This window comes from Thermobia domestica, chromosome 13 (assembly GCF_964235325.1).
Source record: "Thermobia domestica chromosome 13, izTheDome1.hap1.1, whole genome shotgun sequence".
NCBI lineage: Eukaryota > Metazoa > Arthropoda > Insecta > Zygentoma > Lepismatidae > Thermobia > Thermobia domestica.
Genome location: NC_137466.1, coordinates 199,542,411 through 199,561,769, shown reverse-complemented (window position 1 = coordinate 199,561,769; position 19,359 = coordinate 199,542,411). Strand labels below are relative to the sequence as shown.

Sequence of the window (19,359 nt, the reverse complement as noted above, 5' to 3'; positions counted from 1 at the left end):
GTAGCAAACTAAATATGAACTTTTTCTTTTTAATCCGCTCTTCCAGTAGCAGGATAATTTTCAGGAGGAAGAGAGATTTTTGTATTATTTTGAGTTTTATTATTATTATTATTTCTTTGTTAATTCAGTAAAATAAATTCGTATGGTAGTTGTTTTAATGTAACTGCGTATTATTTCTCTTCAGGTATAAATTGTGGAATTGCCGCAGATACTACTTTCTAGCTTGTTCCTCAACTCTGTGAAACGTATACAAACATTTAGATTAACGTTGTCAGAAAATTAAGAATGAGTTTTTCGGTCAAATTCGCAAGTATAACACGAAGATATATATATATATGATACTGTCTTCTGCTTCTTTTTTTTCTTTCTTCCTATCTTTGTCTTTTATTTTTCCTATAACACTTGCAAATTCGACCGAAAAACTCACGTTCTTAATTTCGTGACCGTGTTAATCTAAATTTTTGTATACGTTTTAGAGAGTTGAAGATCAAGCTATAAAGTAGCATCTGCATCAGATTCCATAACTTTACACCTGAAGAGAAATAATACGCAGTTAGATTAAAACATCTACCATAAGATTTTATTTTATAGGAAAAAAAAAACGCAAAATAATATAAATCTTTCTCTTCCTCCTGTACCGTTTTATATATATATTTTTAAATCTTTTTCCATCAAAGTGCCAGTTTTATTGAAACAATGCTAAAGTTACCATATATTATTTTTAGTACCATTAGGTTGGCAGGAATGAAATGTCCGTTTTGACGTCTGGTGGGAAACTCGGCTGAGCAATACAGCATAGGGATGGAATAAGGTCCTTAACGTCACAAATTATGTACACAATCACAAATTATGTATTAGGTTGGGGTAGCCTGTCAGTCAGGAGGCAGTGAGTTGTTCATCAGGGTCGTATAAAAGTGCACCATGCAGAACACACAATTCCTTACAAATTCAAACTGAGACATTCTGCACAGCATGACGCGAAAAACATTAACTGTGTATTTGGGCCAGGAGTGATAAATAAAGACACCATTCGTCGTTGAATTATCAAATTTTGTTCCGGTGACACCATATTGAAAAAAACAGTCCCATAGATACCGATCAACATCATGTTCGAATGAGCTCCTCAGGAACACCGTTGAAGCAGGCCCTCGGAAAAGTGTTCGTGCCATTAAAGAAGAATTAGGCATAGACCTTACCACTATCGTCCGGCGGCTCTGTGCAATTAGTGAAGTGAATAAACTGAACTTATATACCACATGAGTTGACACAGGCCAATAGGAATCGAGGTCTGGAGGTTTGCCGCTCTCCGAGTGTAAGCAACAAGTGGGCAAGTTTTCAACATTAGATTGTCACTTTTGATGAAAAATGAATCTACTAAGACAATCGTAAACGGTCATAGAAGTTATAGAATCTTGAACGAATATTAAAACGGTTAACTAAACCTCTAGAAGATGTGACTGATATGATGCTCTATGGTAGAATTGATTTGTCATGTCTTTCTCCGTCCAGGTGAAACCATCACTGCGAAACTCCATGAAATACACCGCAACTTGCAGAGTGCAGAAATCCTCAAGTTGCACATTCTCAATGAGCTGCAGTGTGAAAGCCTTCCTCATTCACCGCATTGCAATATCCCCTCATATTCACAAACAACACTACGTACTTCAGTACAAGGAACTCTAAGCAGCCGACGGATGCCGTCTTCAAATAAATACGAGGAGGATACGAAGAGTCATGGGAAGGACTCCTTCAACTCCTCCATAGATTCCGACTCCAAGACTGGCTATAAAAGAGGACGTACAGAGGCAAAAGATATTCAGTCACCAACTGATACATTCTACCTAATTCTCCAAGATGTTCTGAACGAAAGAGACTCCCTAACCTTACCTCTGCACTGCATCGGGCAAGAGGCTTGTTACCAATCTCCGCGCTGCACTGGGCAGAAGATACTATCCCACCTCTGCGCTGTTTAGGGCAAGAGGATCCTAACCAAAAAACCTCCACGCTGCTCTGGGCAGGAGGTTCAACTTATAAAGGAAGGACTATTAGAGACATTACTTATTTGAAACTCAGTGTACGAACTAGATAGAAACTTTTATAATAAAAAAAGTGAAGGGGGGAGGAAACTGTGTACCGCTTCTCTACTACATATTACAGGATTCTCCTGATGTTTCTCCCACCGACTACCATGTCTTCCGACATCTCGAGAATTTCTTGGGAGAAAAGACTTTCTCTGATGTTCGGGCGGTGCAATGTGCAGTTAAGGGCTTCTTCGAATAGCAGACTCCGGACTTCTTTCATCATGGAATCCAATTGTTGGCTAAAGTGTGGCAAACGTGTGTGTTGCAGGTGGCGAGAGTATGATTAAGCAGGTATTGTAGTTATTCTTTTGGGCTTCAGAAATGACGAACTTGGGGCTGACATTTCATTCGCACAAACCTAATGCTAATATATGAGAGTAAAGACATGCTTACCAATTTTTTCATACATTTAAAAGCTCTACGATTGATATAAAAGCAGTTATATAATAAACAGAAAAATAAATAAATAGGAATTTACCTTGGGAAATTGTTTTTCCACTCAGTCTCTAAATTAAAGCGTGTGGCCTTGAAAGAATCTGCTTGCTGTTCCACTGTTTCTCGAACCATTTTCCAGAAACATTCAGACACAGCCATACTCAAGTTCCTTGTAGTTACTTGGGACGATAACACTACTCCATCTCTATAAGAAATGATCACATTTTCTGGTCTCTTTTAACAACTGCATCACGTCAGAATTAATATTAAAAGTAGCATCTAATTTTTTAAAATTATTTACTGATGCATGCTATAGAGTGTATATTTAATATTTAAAAGTCTAAACCTTACCTTACAACTTAAAAAATGTTACTGGAATAAGTGAATATGAGTGATGTGGACGATTTGCACATCTATTTCTTAAAATATCTAAAATCTTTTACATTTGCTACCTTGCTTAAAATTCCAACCTAACCCAGACTTTAAAGAAGGTTTAGTCGGAATGGAAAGATCGAATACTCATAAGAAACTAATATATAAACCAACAAGAATAGGGGAAGAAATGAAAGGGCAGTGTAATTGGAAGTAGAGTTCGACAAGGTCTCTCGCAGACGTTTTATCTACCTAGAAGAGATAGTGAAAAAGAGCCTACATAATGCAGATGCTATTTAGGTAAGAGGTAAAAAGTTTGCAGATGATATGGCGCTTCTTGTGGAATATAAAAAGAAAGTCAATATAATGTAGAAAACTTTAGGAAGGGTAGTGAAGAATATGAGGTGAAAATAAATAGTAGAGACACAAAAACCATGTTGATTGGAACGAAGTGATTTGGTGTCAAATATAGAAGGGAAGAAAATAGAAAAGGTAACTAGTTTTCAATACCTACGTAGTATTATTAGTGATTGTATGACGTGCTAAGGTGAAATAGAAACAAGATTACGAATGGTGAAAGAAGCATTTAGGAGGAAGAAAAGTATATTTTGTGGCTCATTGGACAAAGGATCGAGAAAAGACTCAAAGTGCTGTACTGTGGAGTATTGTACTGAACGGGTCAGAAATATAGAGAATATGCAAAAGCAATGAAAAAAGACTGGAAACTTTCGAAATGTATGTGCAGAGAAGAATGGAGGGAACTTTCTGGGCGGAGCGGAAAACGAATGAGAAAGTGTTAATTTTAGATGTAATTAAAAAGAGCAAGAGAAACTGATGGAGACATTGGTTGGGCGGAAAAGGTATGAAGGACGTCCTACAGGGTGTAGTGGAAGGAAAGAGAGGGAGGGGCGAAGGCTACAATTGATGGACGGTATCAAAACAGAAAAATCGTACGTGACGACGAAGGGGTTAGTTGAAGACTGTGGTGCATGCAAGCTCCTCAGATGCTGCAAGTTACCAATCAATAATAATAATCAATACGTGTAATGACGTCAACCTTGTTTGAGACAAAACTTGCAACAATTAGACATTTCATAATTACCAACATAATTTGAACAAACATGTGAAACGCTTTTCAGCCTTGTAACGGTTTTCAAGAAGACATTTTAAAAATAATAATTTTATACTTACTTGAAAAGTTTGGAACTCCTGAAAAACTTTTCTTCGTAGTCTTTGATAGTTTGTATGGAATCATCTTTATTCCCTCTGCCGGTTACAACAGCAAAATAACCTAAAGCTTTCATTGGAAACAATTTACCAGATAAGATCTTCTTTATCTGCAAATAAAATTAACATAATGATATTTTCAGTTCTACGGCTCTAAACCCTGCGAGATATTTATTTATTTTACACACTCGAGAAGAGTTGGAAGATTTCCGGGTCTTTGCTTGATAAAACATTTATAACTTTTTTTTTTTTTAAAAATTTAAACCCAAACAATAGAGTGTTAAAAACTGAGCTCTATACAACTTTAAAAAATTGAATTTCATCCTTGAAGAAAGCAAGTTACACACAGAATTACATAAATAATATTGATACATGTGTTTCATACTATTATTACAATATGTCGTTATCATTATGCCTAATATTAAAACTCTCTTTTTGGTTACAAGTTTCTACAGCACGTGCGCAGTAAGAAATTAGCTACGAACATACACCAAACGAAATGAATGGTTGATGTGAAGTTATTCTATACTGGAGGTTCACCAGCAGGGAGTTAACAAGTTTCTGATACAAAGGATTGAATCCGAATGAGATTCAATGTGTATTACATAAATGTTTATGTCTGGAGTGTTAAACTTGATTGCGACAAAGTATTATATGGAGTAACAAATTAAAAAAGAATGGCTTGATTTCAGTGCATAATATATATATATAGGGTAGGCGGGAATTAACTCCCTATGAAAAATTGTTTATAATTTTTTAATACTTAATAATTGATTTTCATGAAACAAGAAGTATTTTGTTCCTTACAATCATTATTATACTATTAAGTACGCAGGTCCTGAGAATAACGAGTTTTTTCTTCTTTCTTTCTTTCTTTTCTTCGCCTGGAAATGTTTCTTCCACGTTTCTCGATCTTCAGCTTCCTCTTTTAACTCCCAATTCTCTTCTATTTTTCAAATTATCGATCAGTTGTGTTCTTTTTCCTATTTATTGCTTTCCTTCCATCTCTCTCTCTACGGTGGTATGAAGAAGACAATTTCTTCGCAAGATGTGTCTAATTCAATTGACCTTCCTATCACGGATGCTAGTAGAATTTATTACATAATATCTTATATATGTCACTGCAGGTATCAGTGGCGCACCATGACACACTTGAGTGGGCTCAGCTGGTATCCCGGTACGAAATATGGCAGTCTGTGGTATAAGTATAAAGATGGTGGTGAAGTGTGAAAGGACTTTCTGCCTTGGCAGATGCAAAAACCATAAGAAATGAAATGAAATCTTTAAGTTTAACGTCCCACGGTTATGCCGGTTAGGCTAAAGGAGACGGTGATAAGAAATGGGTGAAATGGTGGAATAAAAAAAGTGAGAGAGGAAACGGGAGAATCCCGAGCACGGTGTTTGTCCACCACAAAGTCCACACGGAGCGAGCTGGGATCGAACCAGGGATCCCACGCCCCGGAGGTGAACGCTATACTACTGAGCCACCGCGCCCCCTATTCAAAAACCATAAGAAATTGCCATTTAATGCTAATGGATACAGTTTCAGAAGTAGATATTATTAGACACAGCGGGTCCCCAACATCCAGGACGGAGAAAAATGTACAAGTGGTTGGGAAATGTTCACTCGAAGTCCTCAAAAATCACAAAGATAGATATCTCACGTAAGTGGTTTAATCCGACACACAGTCCGAACTGTTCTGAAGGAAAAGTTGAATTTTCGTCTATTGAAACCACATTAACGAGAGGAATTATCACTGGAAGACTGTGATTTTCGGTTGGAGTACGGAAGATGATGCTTGCTTGATATCAAGACTGATAAGGTCTTTTCAGTTATATCTTGCGGTCAGATAAAGCCATGTATCATGTTGGGGATTTAACTGGCATCATTGTTATTACTGGGCAGGAGAGAATCCGAAGGGAGTTGTTAAAAAAAACCAACATCGCCTAAAGGTCACGGTGTGGTGTAGCATGACATCCACAAAAGTTGTGGTTCTCTACGTCATTCGGCACACAAATATAGAACGGAATCTTGCTATGCTTGAAGATTATGTTCACGGTATTGTACCCACGTGGGACAATTACAACGACCTAATTCTTTATGGAAGATGGGGCTCTGTCCCATTTCGCGCTCCTGTCTGTGTGTGGTTCGATACACATTTTACAGGACGCCGGTTGGGACGTCGTGGCCTCCTTGAATGGTCAGCAAGGAGTCCTGACCTAACGGCCTGCGACTTTTTCCTCTGAGGGTTGGTGGAAGAGAAAGTTTATTGCACAAAACGAAAAACTTTTGATAAATTGGAGGAGCGAATTGGCCAAGTTCTTGCAAACGTACCGCTGGACAATCTGCAGAAGTCTGTCGCAAACGTTTACAATAACTAGTGGATAATGGTGATGTTTATGTAGAATTTTAGCAAAGCATAACAATTCTACCATTGTAAGGAACAAAATTATTTTTGTTTCATGAAAACTGGCTATGTATTAAAAAAAAGTTATAAACAATTTTCAATAGGAAGTTAATTCACGACCACCTTATATAACACTGAAATTGTGTTATACTTACTCTGTCTGGGTTTGTCATATTCTCTTCAGCAAGATCCACTTTTGTTAAAACAAAAATTGTTCTTTTACCCTGAGGGTCCATCTGACTAACAAGATCTATAACGAAAAATAAATATATAGTGCACGTAAATTTTATTTAAGCATTCATTACATACAGTATTTCTTCAATTAAAATTCAAGCAAATTAAATATAATGGCCTTAAGCTAGCTATTAACTTTGAGTTTGAATTAATAATAACAAATCAACAGCTCTATAGATTGCAACACTGATATCAGAACTCTTATCAGTATTTCAACAGTGATTTTGGTCTCTTCTTCGTATGTTTACTATAGCTGTAATTTGAGGGAAAAAAAATCACTTACTAAGTTGAGAAGCATATACCCTGCTGAGAAGAAAAAAAAATACAATCTAGGTTATTAGTTGGCTAGAGTTCGTAGTATATTAGGAAATGTATCGGATAGGATCAGACAATGGACGGAACTGGAGAGATCATCTCGAAGGAGGTCCGACATAGGATCAGAAAAGATTATATTGAGAAACTGTAAGTATAACTCGAACTTTACCAGTGACATTACTCCTTTCAGCATCCACTGATCCATCCTGGATGCACAGGATAATTGCATTGGGATTCGACATGTACATTTGTGACATCTGCTTAATGGCATCCTTCGTATCTTCATGCATGTCGTACGTAACCGTCTGGAACGAACGAAGAATGGATCTCTTACTTTTAAAAATACTTTGAGCTTTATACATTCTATTTTACCATTTTATAACTTCTACATCATTTCAACCTTTGAATACAAGCAGGCCAGCGAATGATACACAAAAAATAGAAACTGTTCACTCTGTTGTTCTATTAGGTACTTGGCACAACCAGGGGTGCCAATAAGGGGGGAACATGATGCCAATTACGTCATTAAAATTTTGGGGGGGAATTTTTTTAATGTAAAATAATTAAAATTGCCTCATTTCACGCAAAGACAAAAAAAAAAAATATAAATAAATAAATAAAAAAAATAAAAATAAATATAAAAATATTCCTAAATAAAGGCTAATTTTAACATAAACATACATGTAAAAAATAAATCAGTAAAATACTGATTATAAGTGAATATCGAGGTGTATAGGGAATTTTAGATCAATTAAAAAACAAAAAAAAAAAAATTATGCGTATCGGAGAAAAGGAATTGCTCTGATAAAAAAAAAATAAAAGTTTAAAGTCGGGGACGAACAACAAAAAAAATCTTGTTGAGGATAGTCGAGCATCACAGGAAAGTCATCATCTAGCGAACAAAAGAAGGTATTACATCACTCAAAGTTGATTAATATAACACATATTTCGCCTATCACACCACCTATTAATCTTCGTGTCTAGTTTTAGTATTATAAGTTTGTAATGTCTAGTTTTTAACATAAAAGTAATTAAAAAATGAAAAAAAAGTAATTAACACAGTATTTTTCCTACTTTTACAAAACTGATCAAAGTGTGCAACCCCTAAATATTATCCAATCTTGTTGAAATTTGTTATATGTATCTTTTACATCACTGAGACTCGGGGCATGAGCAAAGTCTGCAAAAATTTTACATTTTATTTTTTGCCTTACAAAATGAAAATCCTAAAGTGTACAAAGATTAATTGTCAATTTTAAATTCAAATAAACTATATTTAAGTTTAAAGCGTATGTGATTGCAACCTGTATTGAGTCTTTTTTTTTTTTTTAAATCAATGATCTCACTCGTTGTGATAAGAAGAGATGTAAAATTAAATGTGAGGAGATACTTTGTTAATTCGGGGGGGGGGGGGGGGGGATTGGCACCCCTGTCAACGCGTTTCCAACCTTTACTATCAGATCATACAAATATTTATCTGTTACCTTTGCATCTAATACTGTCTCTTCCGATACTTCCCCAAGAAAAAAAAAGCCAATAATAATACTGATAATAATAATTTATTTATACATATTTTTGTGCCTTACCGACATCTATGACTTTAAGCCCGTCATGCATAAGGAATGACATCCCTCGGCGAGCACACTATCTGGAAACGGGGGAAGACAAAATGACACGGAGAAGAAAGCGTCCTGGGACTTGTATATTAGGTACTATCCCGGCATCTGCTTGGTATGAATGTGGAAAACCCAGGAAATACCTCAATAAGGGTGGCTTGCATGAAAAGGCTGTTACATTTCTTCCACAAAGTCTCCCCACCGGAAATCGAACCAGGGACTAATAAAAATTTATTTATTTACTCCTTTCTGCATCCACTGATTAATAATAATAATAATAATAATAATAATAATAATTCAAAAAAAAAGTTTCTGCAAACTACAACTAGCAATGGCTCTAGTGCTCCGTTATTATAAAATTCGGAAACATAGACCTTTCTATGATTAAATTAACTTTGACTTTGTTTAAGCCTACTGTATTTATTTTTCACAGCAGTTTACAGAAGTACCTCAGAGACTGCTATTCCGAATTCAACAGCTGCTTCAAGCGACACAATCATTCACCACATATATTATTTTTCATATGTAATAACTAAAATAAGTTACTTGGTGGGAGTTGCTGGACTCCTACCAGGCGCCTCCCCAGGTGGCGGATAGGGGAACGCCCATCAGATATGATGGGTACAGGATATTTCCAGGGTGGACCAAAACCATCACTGCTGCCTTGCAGTTAGTAGACGGATCTACAAAGGCTAAGGGATGAGGACCCTGACAGAAAACTCCTGGTCCTCCTGGTTGGGGGTTAAGCGTTGGGCTAACAACCCAACTTTGTAAAAAAAGAACAAGTTCAGAAACCTCAACTTACGCCTCGGATAGACAGAATGATGAGAACTAAGACGATGGCGGAGCAGGATATGGCTATTGAGACATGGAATATACGAACAATGATGCAACCAGGTAAATGCAAGAGATTGCTGATGAAATAGGGAAATTTAACATTGATATAGTGGAGATGCAGGAAATTCGATGAAAAGGTAGTTCAAGGATTGACAAACCCGACTATGTTATGATGTATATAAAACAGTAGAGCAAACAGGGCAGTGTGGAGTGGGATTTATGGTCAGGATGAGACTAGTGAGAAATAATTATTTTACAATTTGAACCTGTAAATGAACGTATATGCAAACTAAGAATTAAAGGAAAATTTAAGAATATAACACTTGTTTCGATACACGCCCCAACACAGGAAACAGAGGAGGAAGGAAAAAAGGAATTTTTCGATAACTTGGAGAAAGTCTGTAACCAAACACCTAAATATGACATGCTAATCATTTTAGGAGACTAACACAAAAATCAGGAAGGAAGAGTTTCTGGAAAAAGTAGCGGGTAGATATACACTTCACGAAGAAAGCAATGAAAATGGGATCAAACTAGGGCAGTTTGCGTTAAGAGAAATAAGCTGCTAATACAACGCACATGCTTTCCATACAAAGACATTCATCTTGGAACATAGAAATCGTCCGATAATAATACAATAAACCAAATAGATCATGTATTGGTAAACAGAAGATGTGCCACCTCAATTATGGATGTGAGAAGCTGTCGAGGCCCAAATTGTGATTCAGATCATTATGTAGTGAGAGCTAAGGTAAAAGCGAGAATAAGGCAAATGGCACGGGATAAAGGGCAAAAAAAGAAGGAAATGGAACATCGATAACTTACAATAAAGATGAATAAATTAAGGAAAAGTATAAAATGACAACAAGGAAAAGAATAAGAGGCAGTAAGTTGGAAGAAAAGGCAGAACATGTGCAACAAAGGTGGAAGGCGATTGAAGTGGTGTTAAAGGAGACAGCAGAAGAAGTGATAGGAAGACAAAACAAAACACCGAATAGGCACTGGTTTGATGATGAATGTAGAGAGATAATAACAAAAGAATAAAGCAAGGAAGAAAATGCTTCACAGAGAAACAAGAGGAAATTATGAAAAGTATATAGAACTGCGACATAAAGCAAATAACATTTGCAGGAGGAAAAACAGGGATAGCTTAAAACAAACCTAGAAGAGATCGAGCAACTAAATCGAGAATGAAATAAGAAAGCTCTATGCAGTAATAAATATAATGCTGAAGGGATATTAGCCTAGGAATACAGGTTGAAGAGATAAAAATGGGAAGGTAGTGGAAGAGGATAAAGTAATGGAAAGATGGACCGAGTACTTCCGTGAACAGCTGAATATAGAAGAGATAAGGGACGACCAACAAGATGAAGAGCAGAAACTATACGAAACACAACACGACGAGGAAGAAGGAGTAGCAAACCCAACTGAGGAAGAAATATGAGCAGCAATTAAAAAACTGAGAAATAATCGAGCACCCGGCGAAGACATCATCGCAGAAATGGTTAAATATTCCGCACCTGAAGTTAAATAAGAAATTCACAAGCTTATAAAAGTGATATGGGAGGAAGAAAGGATGCCCAGCAGCTGGAAAGTGGAACTAATATGTTCAATACACAAGAAAGGTGACAGGTTGGATTGCGCAAACTATAGAGGAATCACATTACTTAATATAGCATAAAAAATAATGTCCACTGTAATAAACGAAAGACTGCGAAAGTACTCTGAGAAAATAACTGGGGAATATCAAGCAGGGTTTAGGCCCAACAGAAGCACAATGGATCAGTTAGTTACATTAAAACAAATAGTAGAGAAGCATCATGAACATAATGTTACTTTCCATATGTTATTTATAGATTTTAAGAGTGCTTTCGACAGCATTAATAGAACGACCCTGATTAACACGTTGAAGGAATTTGGCATACCTAGAAAATTGGTGCGATTAACAGAAATGACAATGGAACAGACAAAAGCCAAGGTGAAAATAGGAGACAATATGAAAGACTCATTTGAATATAATGGTGGAGTAAACAGGGAGATGGTCTCTCGAACACACTATTCAATATAGCATTATATAGAGCAATAAATAAAATAGACAAACGGGAAACCATATTCACCAAACTGAGCCAGATATTAGCCTACGCAGATGATGTTACAATTACAGCGAGAACTGAAAGAGAAGTGAAACAGGTACACATCAAATTGGAAAAAGGGGCTGGAAAAATGGGATTAAGATTCAACGTAGGAAAAACTAAGTACATGATAATATTCACAAAAATGAAAGAAAAAAACATAATGGAATTGAAGATAGAAAACAAGATCTTCCAGGCTGCAAGAAGTTTTAAATATCTAGGTATGACACTAAACAATCAAAACGGAATGAGTGATACAGTACAGGAAAGAATACAAGCAGAGAACAAAGCATTCTATTGTAACCTGCAGCTGCTGAAGAATAAATTAATTAGTAAGGGCACAAAAATGAAGATTTATAAAACAATGATTCGGCCGGTAATAACCTACGGGGCGGAAGTATGGACCATGACGAAGTGGAATAAGAACATGCTCAGGATATTTGAAACAAAAATTATAAGAAAACTTTACGGACCCGTGAAAGAGGGCGACGAATGAAGAAGAACTAATGAGGAAATAGCTCAAATACTGGAGAATCAGGATATAGTTAGGTTCATTACGGCTCAGCGGTTAAGATGATTTGGACATGTGGAAAAGAATGACAGTTGACAAACTGCCGAAGAAAGTTCTGCACGAAAGAATATATACAAACAGAGGAAGAGGAAGACCCAAGTCGCGATGGATTGACGATGTAAGGAGAGATCTAGAAAAGATGAAGATAAAAGGATGGGCTAACAGACTGAAGGACCAAGACGAATGGAGACTAATAGTTGAGGAGGCCAAGACCCACATAGGACTGTAGTGCCGAGTGGTAAGTAAGGTGTTAAGTCAGGTTAGTACAGTAAATAAGTCATTAACTCGGAATTTTTGCTGGACAGAAAACCAACAGTTTGGTGTACTCAGGGGAAACTGGCGTTGTGGTGGTGGAGAATGATGTGATGATTTGGGTTTGCTTTACGCAATTCACTGACGTTAGTCGGTTACATCGAGAATTCTAATTGATTATTATGTTAGTCGGTAACCATAACTTGTTCATTTTTCTTGTACAGCTATAACTTGTTCATTTTTCAGGTCTTCTTCGTTTATGCTTTATAGGTTAAGAATAGCTAAACTGCCATGTATAACCAAAATCTAGACTACAAGCAATAAAGCCTAGCACACTAACTATTTGGAAAATAAAAAGATAACGATATTGTATTGGCACAATTCACAAGTTTTATTCCACAACCCTATACGAGTGTACACTTTTCTACTAACCTCTGATTTCATATTTTTAAAATCTTAATTAATTTGCTTGTATGTTTTGTGCGTTGATAGTGATATAGAATCTGATGTGAGCAAAATCAGTTATTTTCTCCATTTACTTGTATTTTTCATTGTTTCTAATAACTATAGAGCAGCATCGTACAATGAAAAATAACATAATTTATGTATTACAGAACTTGTTAACTTACGCTTATAATTCCAGGCAAATCCACCAAAACCATTCGCTGCAGTCCAGGACCCTTGACTGTCATCGATATTACTTCGTTGCTAACGGTTTTCCCACTCCTCACGCTGTTCTTCATTCGAATTTCTACCTGGGAAAACGGAATACAGTATTTAAATACTAAAACAACATAGTATGTTGAAACTTGTCCAAGTTGGTTCCTTTGCATTCATATAAAATGACTGCTTTATACCAGTGACAAACTTACAGTGACAATAATGGCCGTATCTCCAAAGTTCCACAATATGAAAACAATAACAATCCAAGGATGAATCAAAAGTTTTTCAATGTTTCAGTCATTTATTTGTCTTATGTTCAAATTAGGAAAAAAAAAAAAGTTGTCTAGCGTCAGAAGAGAGGCTATCACGCTGCAATGTTCGCAGGTACTTTTCGACCAGTACTTAGACTCTACGCCGATATCTTGCCTAAGGCAAAGAACTTCTGCACTGTAGCTTCTACCTCCTCTTTGTTCTTGAAGAACCGTGAACGCAGAAAATGACGAACGGATCGAACAAGTAATACTATAAGGGTGCAAATTCCGACGATACGCTGGTTGGGGCATCAGTTCAATTCCTTCAAGTTCTTGTTGCTCACTCCAGCTCACGCAAGAAGTAGAGATTTTTCGATGTTTCGTTGCAACAGGATTCCATTTCTATTCAACAATAAAGGATACTTTTGACACACACTTGCATACATCCTTTCCGAATGCAGGTTGGCGTTGATAATACAACCGTTCGGAACGAACTACTTCTAAATTATTCTCTCATAATTCTCCAGACCTTGTGGAAATGCCCGTTGTTGCGACAAGTTCCAACTGATTCTTGTTTAACCACTGCTCAGGCAGGTTAGGAATTCGGAATAATATACACCTGTTCTTGCATGTTATTATTCTCTTGATATGAGTTCTCCAAAAGTTCTTTCACGTATATACTCGTCTCTCTATTTAAGTTAACGTCAATTCGCGAGGAATAAATCGGCAGCTCTGCAAGCTCTCAGTGAGGTCGTGTAGATGACAAATCATACTACATTCTGAGATAGTGAACTCGCCTGATAATCTCCGAGTGCCAGTCTTTGAATTTGGGTCTACGACCTGGCGCATCAAGCCCGGAATCTATGATTTTCCTTTCCTACCTCAGTAAGATTTACTTTTACTGAATCTCTCATCATTATTTCACCTCTCACACAATAAAGGTTTTGGATTGCTTCCAACAGCATTATGACTTGGTTCAAACTCGTAAAGCGAAAGTACTCGAATTATGCTGTGTTGCACGTTTATCTTCGTGGCACTCAAACCACGGAACGCACCACTGCACAAACTACCACTATGTATACCCGAGCTACCAAGCATCTTCCTCTGCTTGAACTCCTGTAGTCACGTGATCTAGACGTAATAAAAGATTCACTATGTCAATATTGCACACACTTAATGAATCCTTGTAGTAGTAGTTACTACTACTACTACTACTACTACTACTACTACATCATCATCATCATCATCAAAGAAAGTGAACAATTGTAAAAGAACTGGTAGAATGAGAATGTGAAAGGAAATCAGGGAACCTAGGGAAAACATATGGACACGATGTTATCAAAAAAACATGAACTGGGACCGAATTAGAGACCTCTAGCACCAGAGGTGAAAGAAGAAGAAGGTAGGCAAGTTGAAGAAAGAAGTGACTGATTCAAAAAGTCTGCCTCATTACAAACTTTTTATCATGAAGCCCTCAGCTAAGATACTGCATTTTTTTTCCGTTGGACTGTGAAAAAAAAAATTGTCCATTTCTTTGATACAATCATACCTATAGATGGTACTTCCCGCTTGAAAAGAAGTATAAAGCAAATTACTTATCAGAATATAAGAAAGAAAAGAAAAAAAATATCTCACAACACTGGATACTGTACACAATAAATGTTTGTGCTAAACACTAATGAAGACTCCAGTTGGGCATTTCAAAATGCCCCACTGCTTCACAACTATCTTTCTGTGCTTTGCTTCTACTTCCTCCCCTACCTAACTCATGAAGCGCTAATGTAAATGTCAATAGTGCACTGTTTTTAGTGTTATATGATAATATTTTCACTCTTTTCTAGTTAGTAATATATATTAATTAAACTACGTAACTAAAACTTAATTACCTTAAATTCCCACTGAATACACTTACCTCCCTCCGAAGATCCGCAAGATCACTTTCTTTCGTGAGATCAAATTCTCGACTACTATCTTTAAACTGGGCTATATGATATGGCCCTTCACTAAGGGTTACTTTCACTGGAGCTCTCGTCATCATTTCACCTGCACCTCTAAGGATAAACAAGTACCACAAACGTAACTACAAATATCACACCACAAAACTACAAAAAATAATGAATAATTAAGAACAAATTTACTCTAACAGAGTACGCAACCGAGGAATGCTACTAATTAACAAAAAGAGAGTGCTCAGCTAACCACTTGTGTCTTTGTTTTTGTTACTTGCCTAAAGTTGGACTTAAGCAACGCTGACTTCTAATGCGCATTATCATGAATACGTGGTTAATTTGTAAATAGTATCGGAAATCTAATTTTCCTTGCTTTTTCGACTGCTATTTATACAATATTTACTGGAATGAATCGTCATTTTTACATTCTTTTCACGAATGAAGCATTTACAATAATGAATTGGAATGAAGTAAATACTATACTAAACTTAAACACTGGAAAACAATTTTACACATCCAGCAGGTTAGTTGATTGATTGATTTGGAGTTTAGCGTCCTGTTTAGCACCAAGGCTAAATGAGATGTGGATATACAGCTTAACGTGGAAACCAAACCATATAAGCTTTTCTCGGTATTCAAACCCGAGTCTACTGCGCACATCCAGACCTTAATTTGTAACTGAAATGAAAATACTGGCTTACGAATTAGGAACGGATTTACATGGAATATCTGCTATTTGATGAAACGGGTAATACACACCGAAACCGTTTTCTCAAGTATCAAGAACAACGACGCTGTTAGGAAAGCACTCCATGTTCGTAATTATCAAATTCACATTTTTCAATATACAGTCAACTCTAAAATTTGAGTTTCGTCTATTAAAGAAACAAAAACAAAACTTAAAAAATGCGTAAATTGGCCGCATAATTGTAAACACATGTAGATAATGTAACCAATATTATCTCGTAAATTGGATCACATGTGACACGATAGAAGAAAGTAGGAACGTTTTAACTGGAAATCCGATCGAAAAACTACCATTAGGAAGACCTAGACGAAGATGGGAGGACAATATGAGGATGGATTCGCAGAAATAGGAATACAAAGTAGAAACTGGATCCAGTTGGCTAAGGACGGAAGTCAATGGAGAGCTTTTTGTGAACATGGCAATAAATCTTCGGGTTCCACAGACCAGTAGAGTGAGTTAGATTGCATGTGAAAGATTATTTTTTGAAGTCACCTGAGACACCTTTTGCTTTATATATGGGAATAACTCGCGAAATGTTTGATGAAAGTATATTTTCTTTCTTTTCAACTGTTGGTTTAAAAAAAAAAAAAAAAAAAAAAAAAAAAGCACAATACCCAGTAACTTTTAATAATTTTTTTTAAACGTAAAATTGAGTTTGATACGGCAATGAAATTTGATAACGAAGGTTTTCTTTTTAATTTTTATTTATTTTTTTATTTTTAAGCTTTAATCGACCCTTAATAAGTTAGTAATACTTTCGAGAGCATAGCAAAATAAAGGATGAATTTTTAACATAAAATTTCCCTATTCATTATTGACAGCAATAAAATAAAGAGCACTTTGTACAGAATGGTACAATAAAGACATGCGTATTCAACATATTTATCAGAGGATAATTAGCCCTCCCCTTAACTTAATTGCTAGAACAAGTGGTGCCACTTCTGGTGCACGAGATCCCGAGTTCGATTACCAGTGGGACAGCATCGATGGGACTAGAGTGGTTCAGATCCCAAGTACATTCAAACCCCGTAACTCAGGAACCAACAACTTTTACATCATTATAATATTTCCTATGTTGGGGGGCGCAGTGGCTCAGTGGTAAAGCGTTCACCTCCGGTGCTTGGGGTCCCTGGTTCGACCCCAGCTTGCGCCATATGGACTTTGTGGTGGACAAACACCGGCTCGTTGGTTTTCTCGGGGTTCTCCTGTTTCCTCCCACTTTCGTCATTCCACCATTTTCATTCATTTCTCATAATCACCGTCTCCTGTAGCCTAACCGGCATAAACGTGGAACGTAAAACTTAAAGATTTCATTTCATTTTTTTAAAATTCCCTATGCGCACTAAGTTCATCAAGGTCTACTACTATGTCGAGTTTGGCTAACATTGGATAAGTTTCAACGATCGCGTTCGATATATACTATTCGTCGTTGTTTTTTAAGAAAGAAAAATTAAATAAATAAAAGACGATAGAATCAAATGAAAAAGCTTGAAATGGAGTTTCTCTTTAGCACTTCAACAGATACTTACGTCCACTTAATGGATACTTAATCTTCGTATTTTATTACCCCCCCCCCCCAAAAAAAAATAATGAAATAAACTCTATTTCATAAACTGTAACACCAAACAAAAATTGCTCACCTGGGAAATATCCGAGCTTGAGCTACCATTTCCAAGACAGATGTTTTACCCGAACTTTGATCTCCAACCACTACAACTCGCGGAAGGTGATCTTGAGTATTGTAACTAGAATCGTAGTCACTTAATTCATCCAAAACATCCGAATACATGTCGATTAGAGATTTCTGAAAAGGAAAGAAAACTAAATGTTAACCACTAAACTAGAGTGGCCCATACATTTTAGGATCTCTGAAGATATTTTGCGCAGTGGGGAATTTATTATTAAAATGTTTAAAATACTGTGACCAACAAAAAACTATAAATTCTTATTGAATAATTTCTTTAAATTTTCCAAGTTACCGCATTTGCGCGAATATAAGCCGCTACTTTCGACAAGAGATTATAGAAAAAGTAAATCTCAAATATAGGCCGCACTATTAAATTTACTAGGAAGTTGTGTGTTACAGTTTTGGATATGTGTATCAGTCATCCATTCAAAGCTAGTGTAAGACAATTCTATAGAAATTACATCATGAACAAAAGAACTTACAGGACAACGTGACGCCAGGAGGCTGTTTGCAACACGCACTTGCATTTTTGTCACAATATGCCGTTGGATTTTGGCTGCTTGGCGGTCAATATCGGAAGAACTTGCCATGAAAAGTTAAAAAAAAAACAACTGGAATTTCCAATAATCCTGATGAGACTGAAGATTACCTCCTTTGTGATGATGACTGAGCAGCATTTTGGATTATCTAGAGCAGCGTTTCCCAACCGGTGTGCCGCGGCACACTGGTGTGCCGTGAATGAGCCGCTGGTGTGCCGCGAGGAAATCGAAATAAAATTATTAATTCCATAGCAATCAAATTGCAAGACATAGGGAAAAATTAGGACCTCTACTACGAATCTACGAATTTCAAGTTTCAGACCTTGTTGCTTTTCTGTACATTTTTAATGTTGAAGAAAGTATTTGTTATCATTTTATGACCATTATTGCTTCTTTATTGTTGCAGTCTATTTTGTAACTTGAAATCTATATATATAAAAGAGAACGTACAAAATTTTGTCCGCTCATCACGCTAATACGGCTGAACCAATTTCTTTCATTTTTGGGGGGTTATTAGGATTTGGACCCTAGATGGTTTTTATCATATCACTTTAATTTTTAATTACCAGTGTCTTGAGATAATTGACCATTCAGGTGTCCATAACGTACAAATCCTTTGTTATTAGTTCATCATAGGTAAAAATAAACGTATTTATATGCAACCCGCATGACCGTGTCACTCGGCGGGTTAACATAAATGACAGGCGATATACAGCGGAAAATAGCTTGAATCTTCTGTTTAAAATTTTTTAATTGATTTGCTTATTTTTACAGACACTTTTACAATATGCCAGCACCGGGATGACCGCAGCGAAGCGGGGCGGGTTAACATAAATGACAGGCGATATAATGTTAAGATTTACTGCAATCTTCTATGGTTTTTATCATATCACTTGAAAGCGAAAAAGTAAAAATTATCTAAGTAACAAAGTTTATTGCGTTCCGGGGTGACCGCAGCGAAGCGGGGTGAACGCTGCTAGTTTTAAAATATCATTCAATCTTTTCGACAAACCAAACATACACATAACTTACCTACATTAGT

The 19,359-nt window shown here is 36.4% G+C and overlaps 1 protein-coding gene across 4 annotated transcripts in view; it reads right to left on the bottom strand.

Annotated features, from left to right (window-relative positions):
* Positions 1-19,359, bottom strand: part of Opa1 (Opa1 mitochondrial dynamin like GTPase) — an 81,573-nt gene that overhangs the window by 27,147 nt on the left and 35,067 nt on the right. For all 4 annotated transcript variants that reach the window (XM_081737230.1, XM_081737229.1, XM_081737231.1 and 1 more), the window contains 7 exons: positions 17,732-17,895; positions 15,307-15,445; positions 13,110-13,235; positions 7,242-7,377; positions 6,679-6,773; positions 4,080-4,225; positions 2,560-2,721 (listed from right to left, as the gene is read on the bottom strand). In XM_081737230.1, the coding sequence (XP_081593356.1) occupies positions 2,560-2,721; positions 4,080-4,225; positions 6,679-6,773; positions 7,242-7,377; positions 13,110-13,235; positions 15,307-15,445; positions 17,732-17,895 (968 nt within the window). The remainder of the gene's footprint in view (positions 1-2,559; positions 2,722-4,079; positions 4,226-6,678; positions 6,774-7,241; positions 7,378-13,109; positions 13,236-15,306; positions 15,446-17,731; positions 17,896-19,359) is intronic.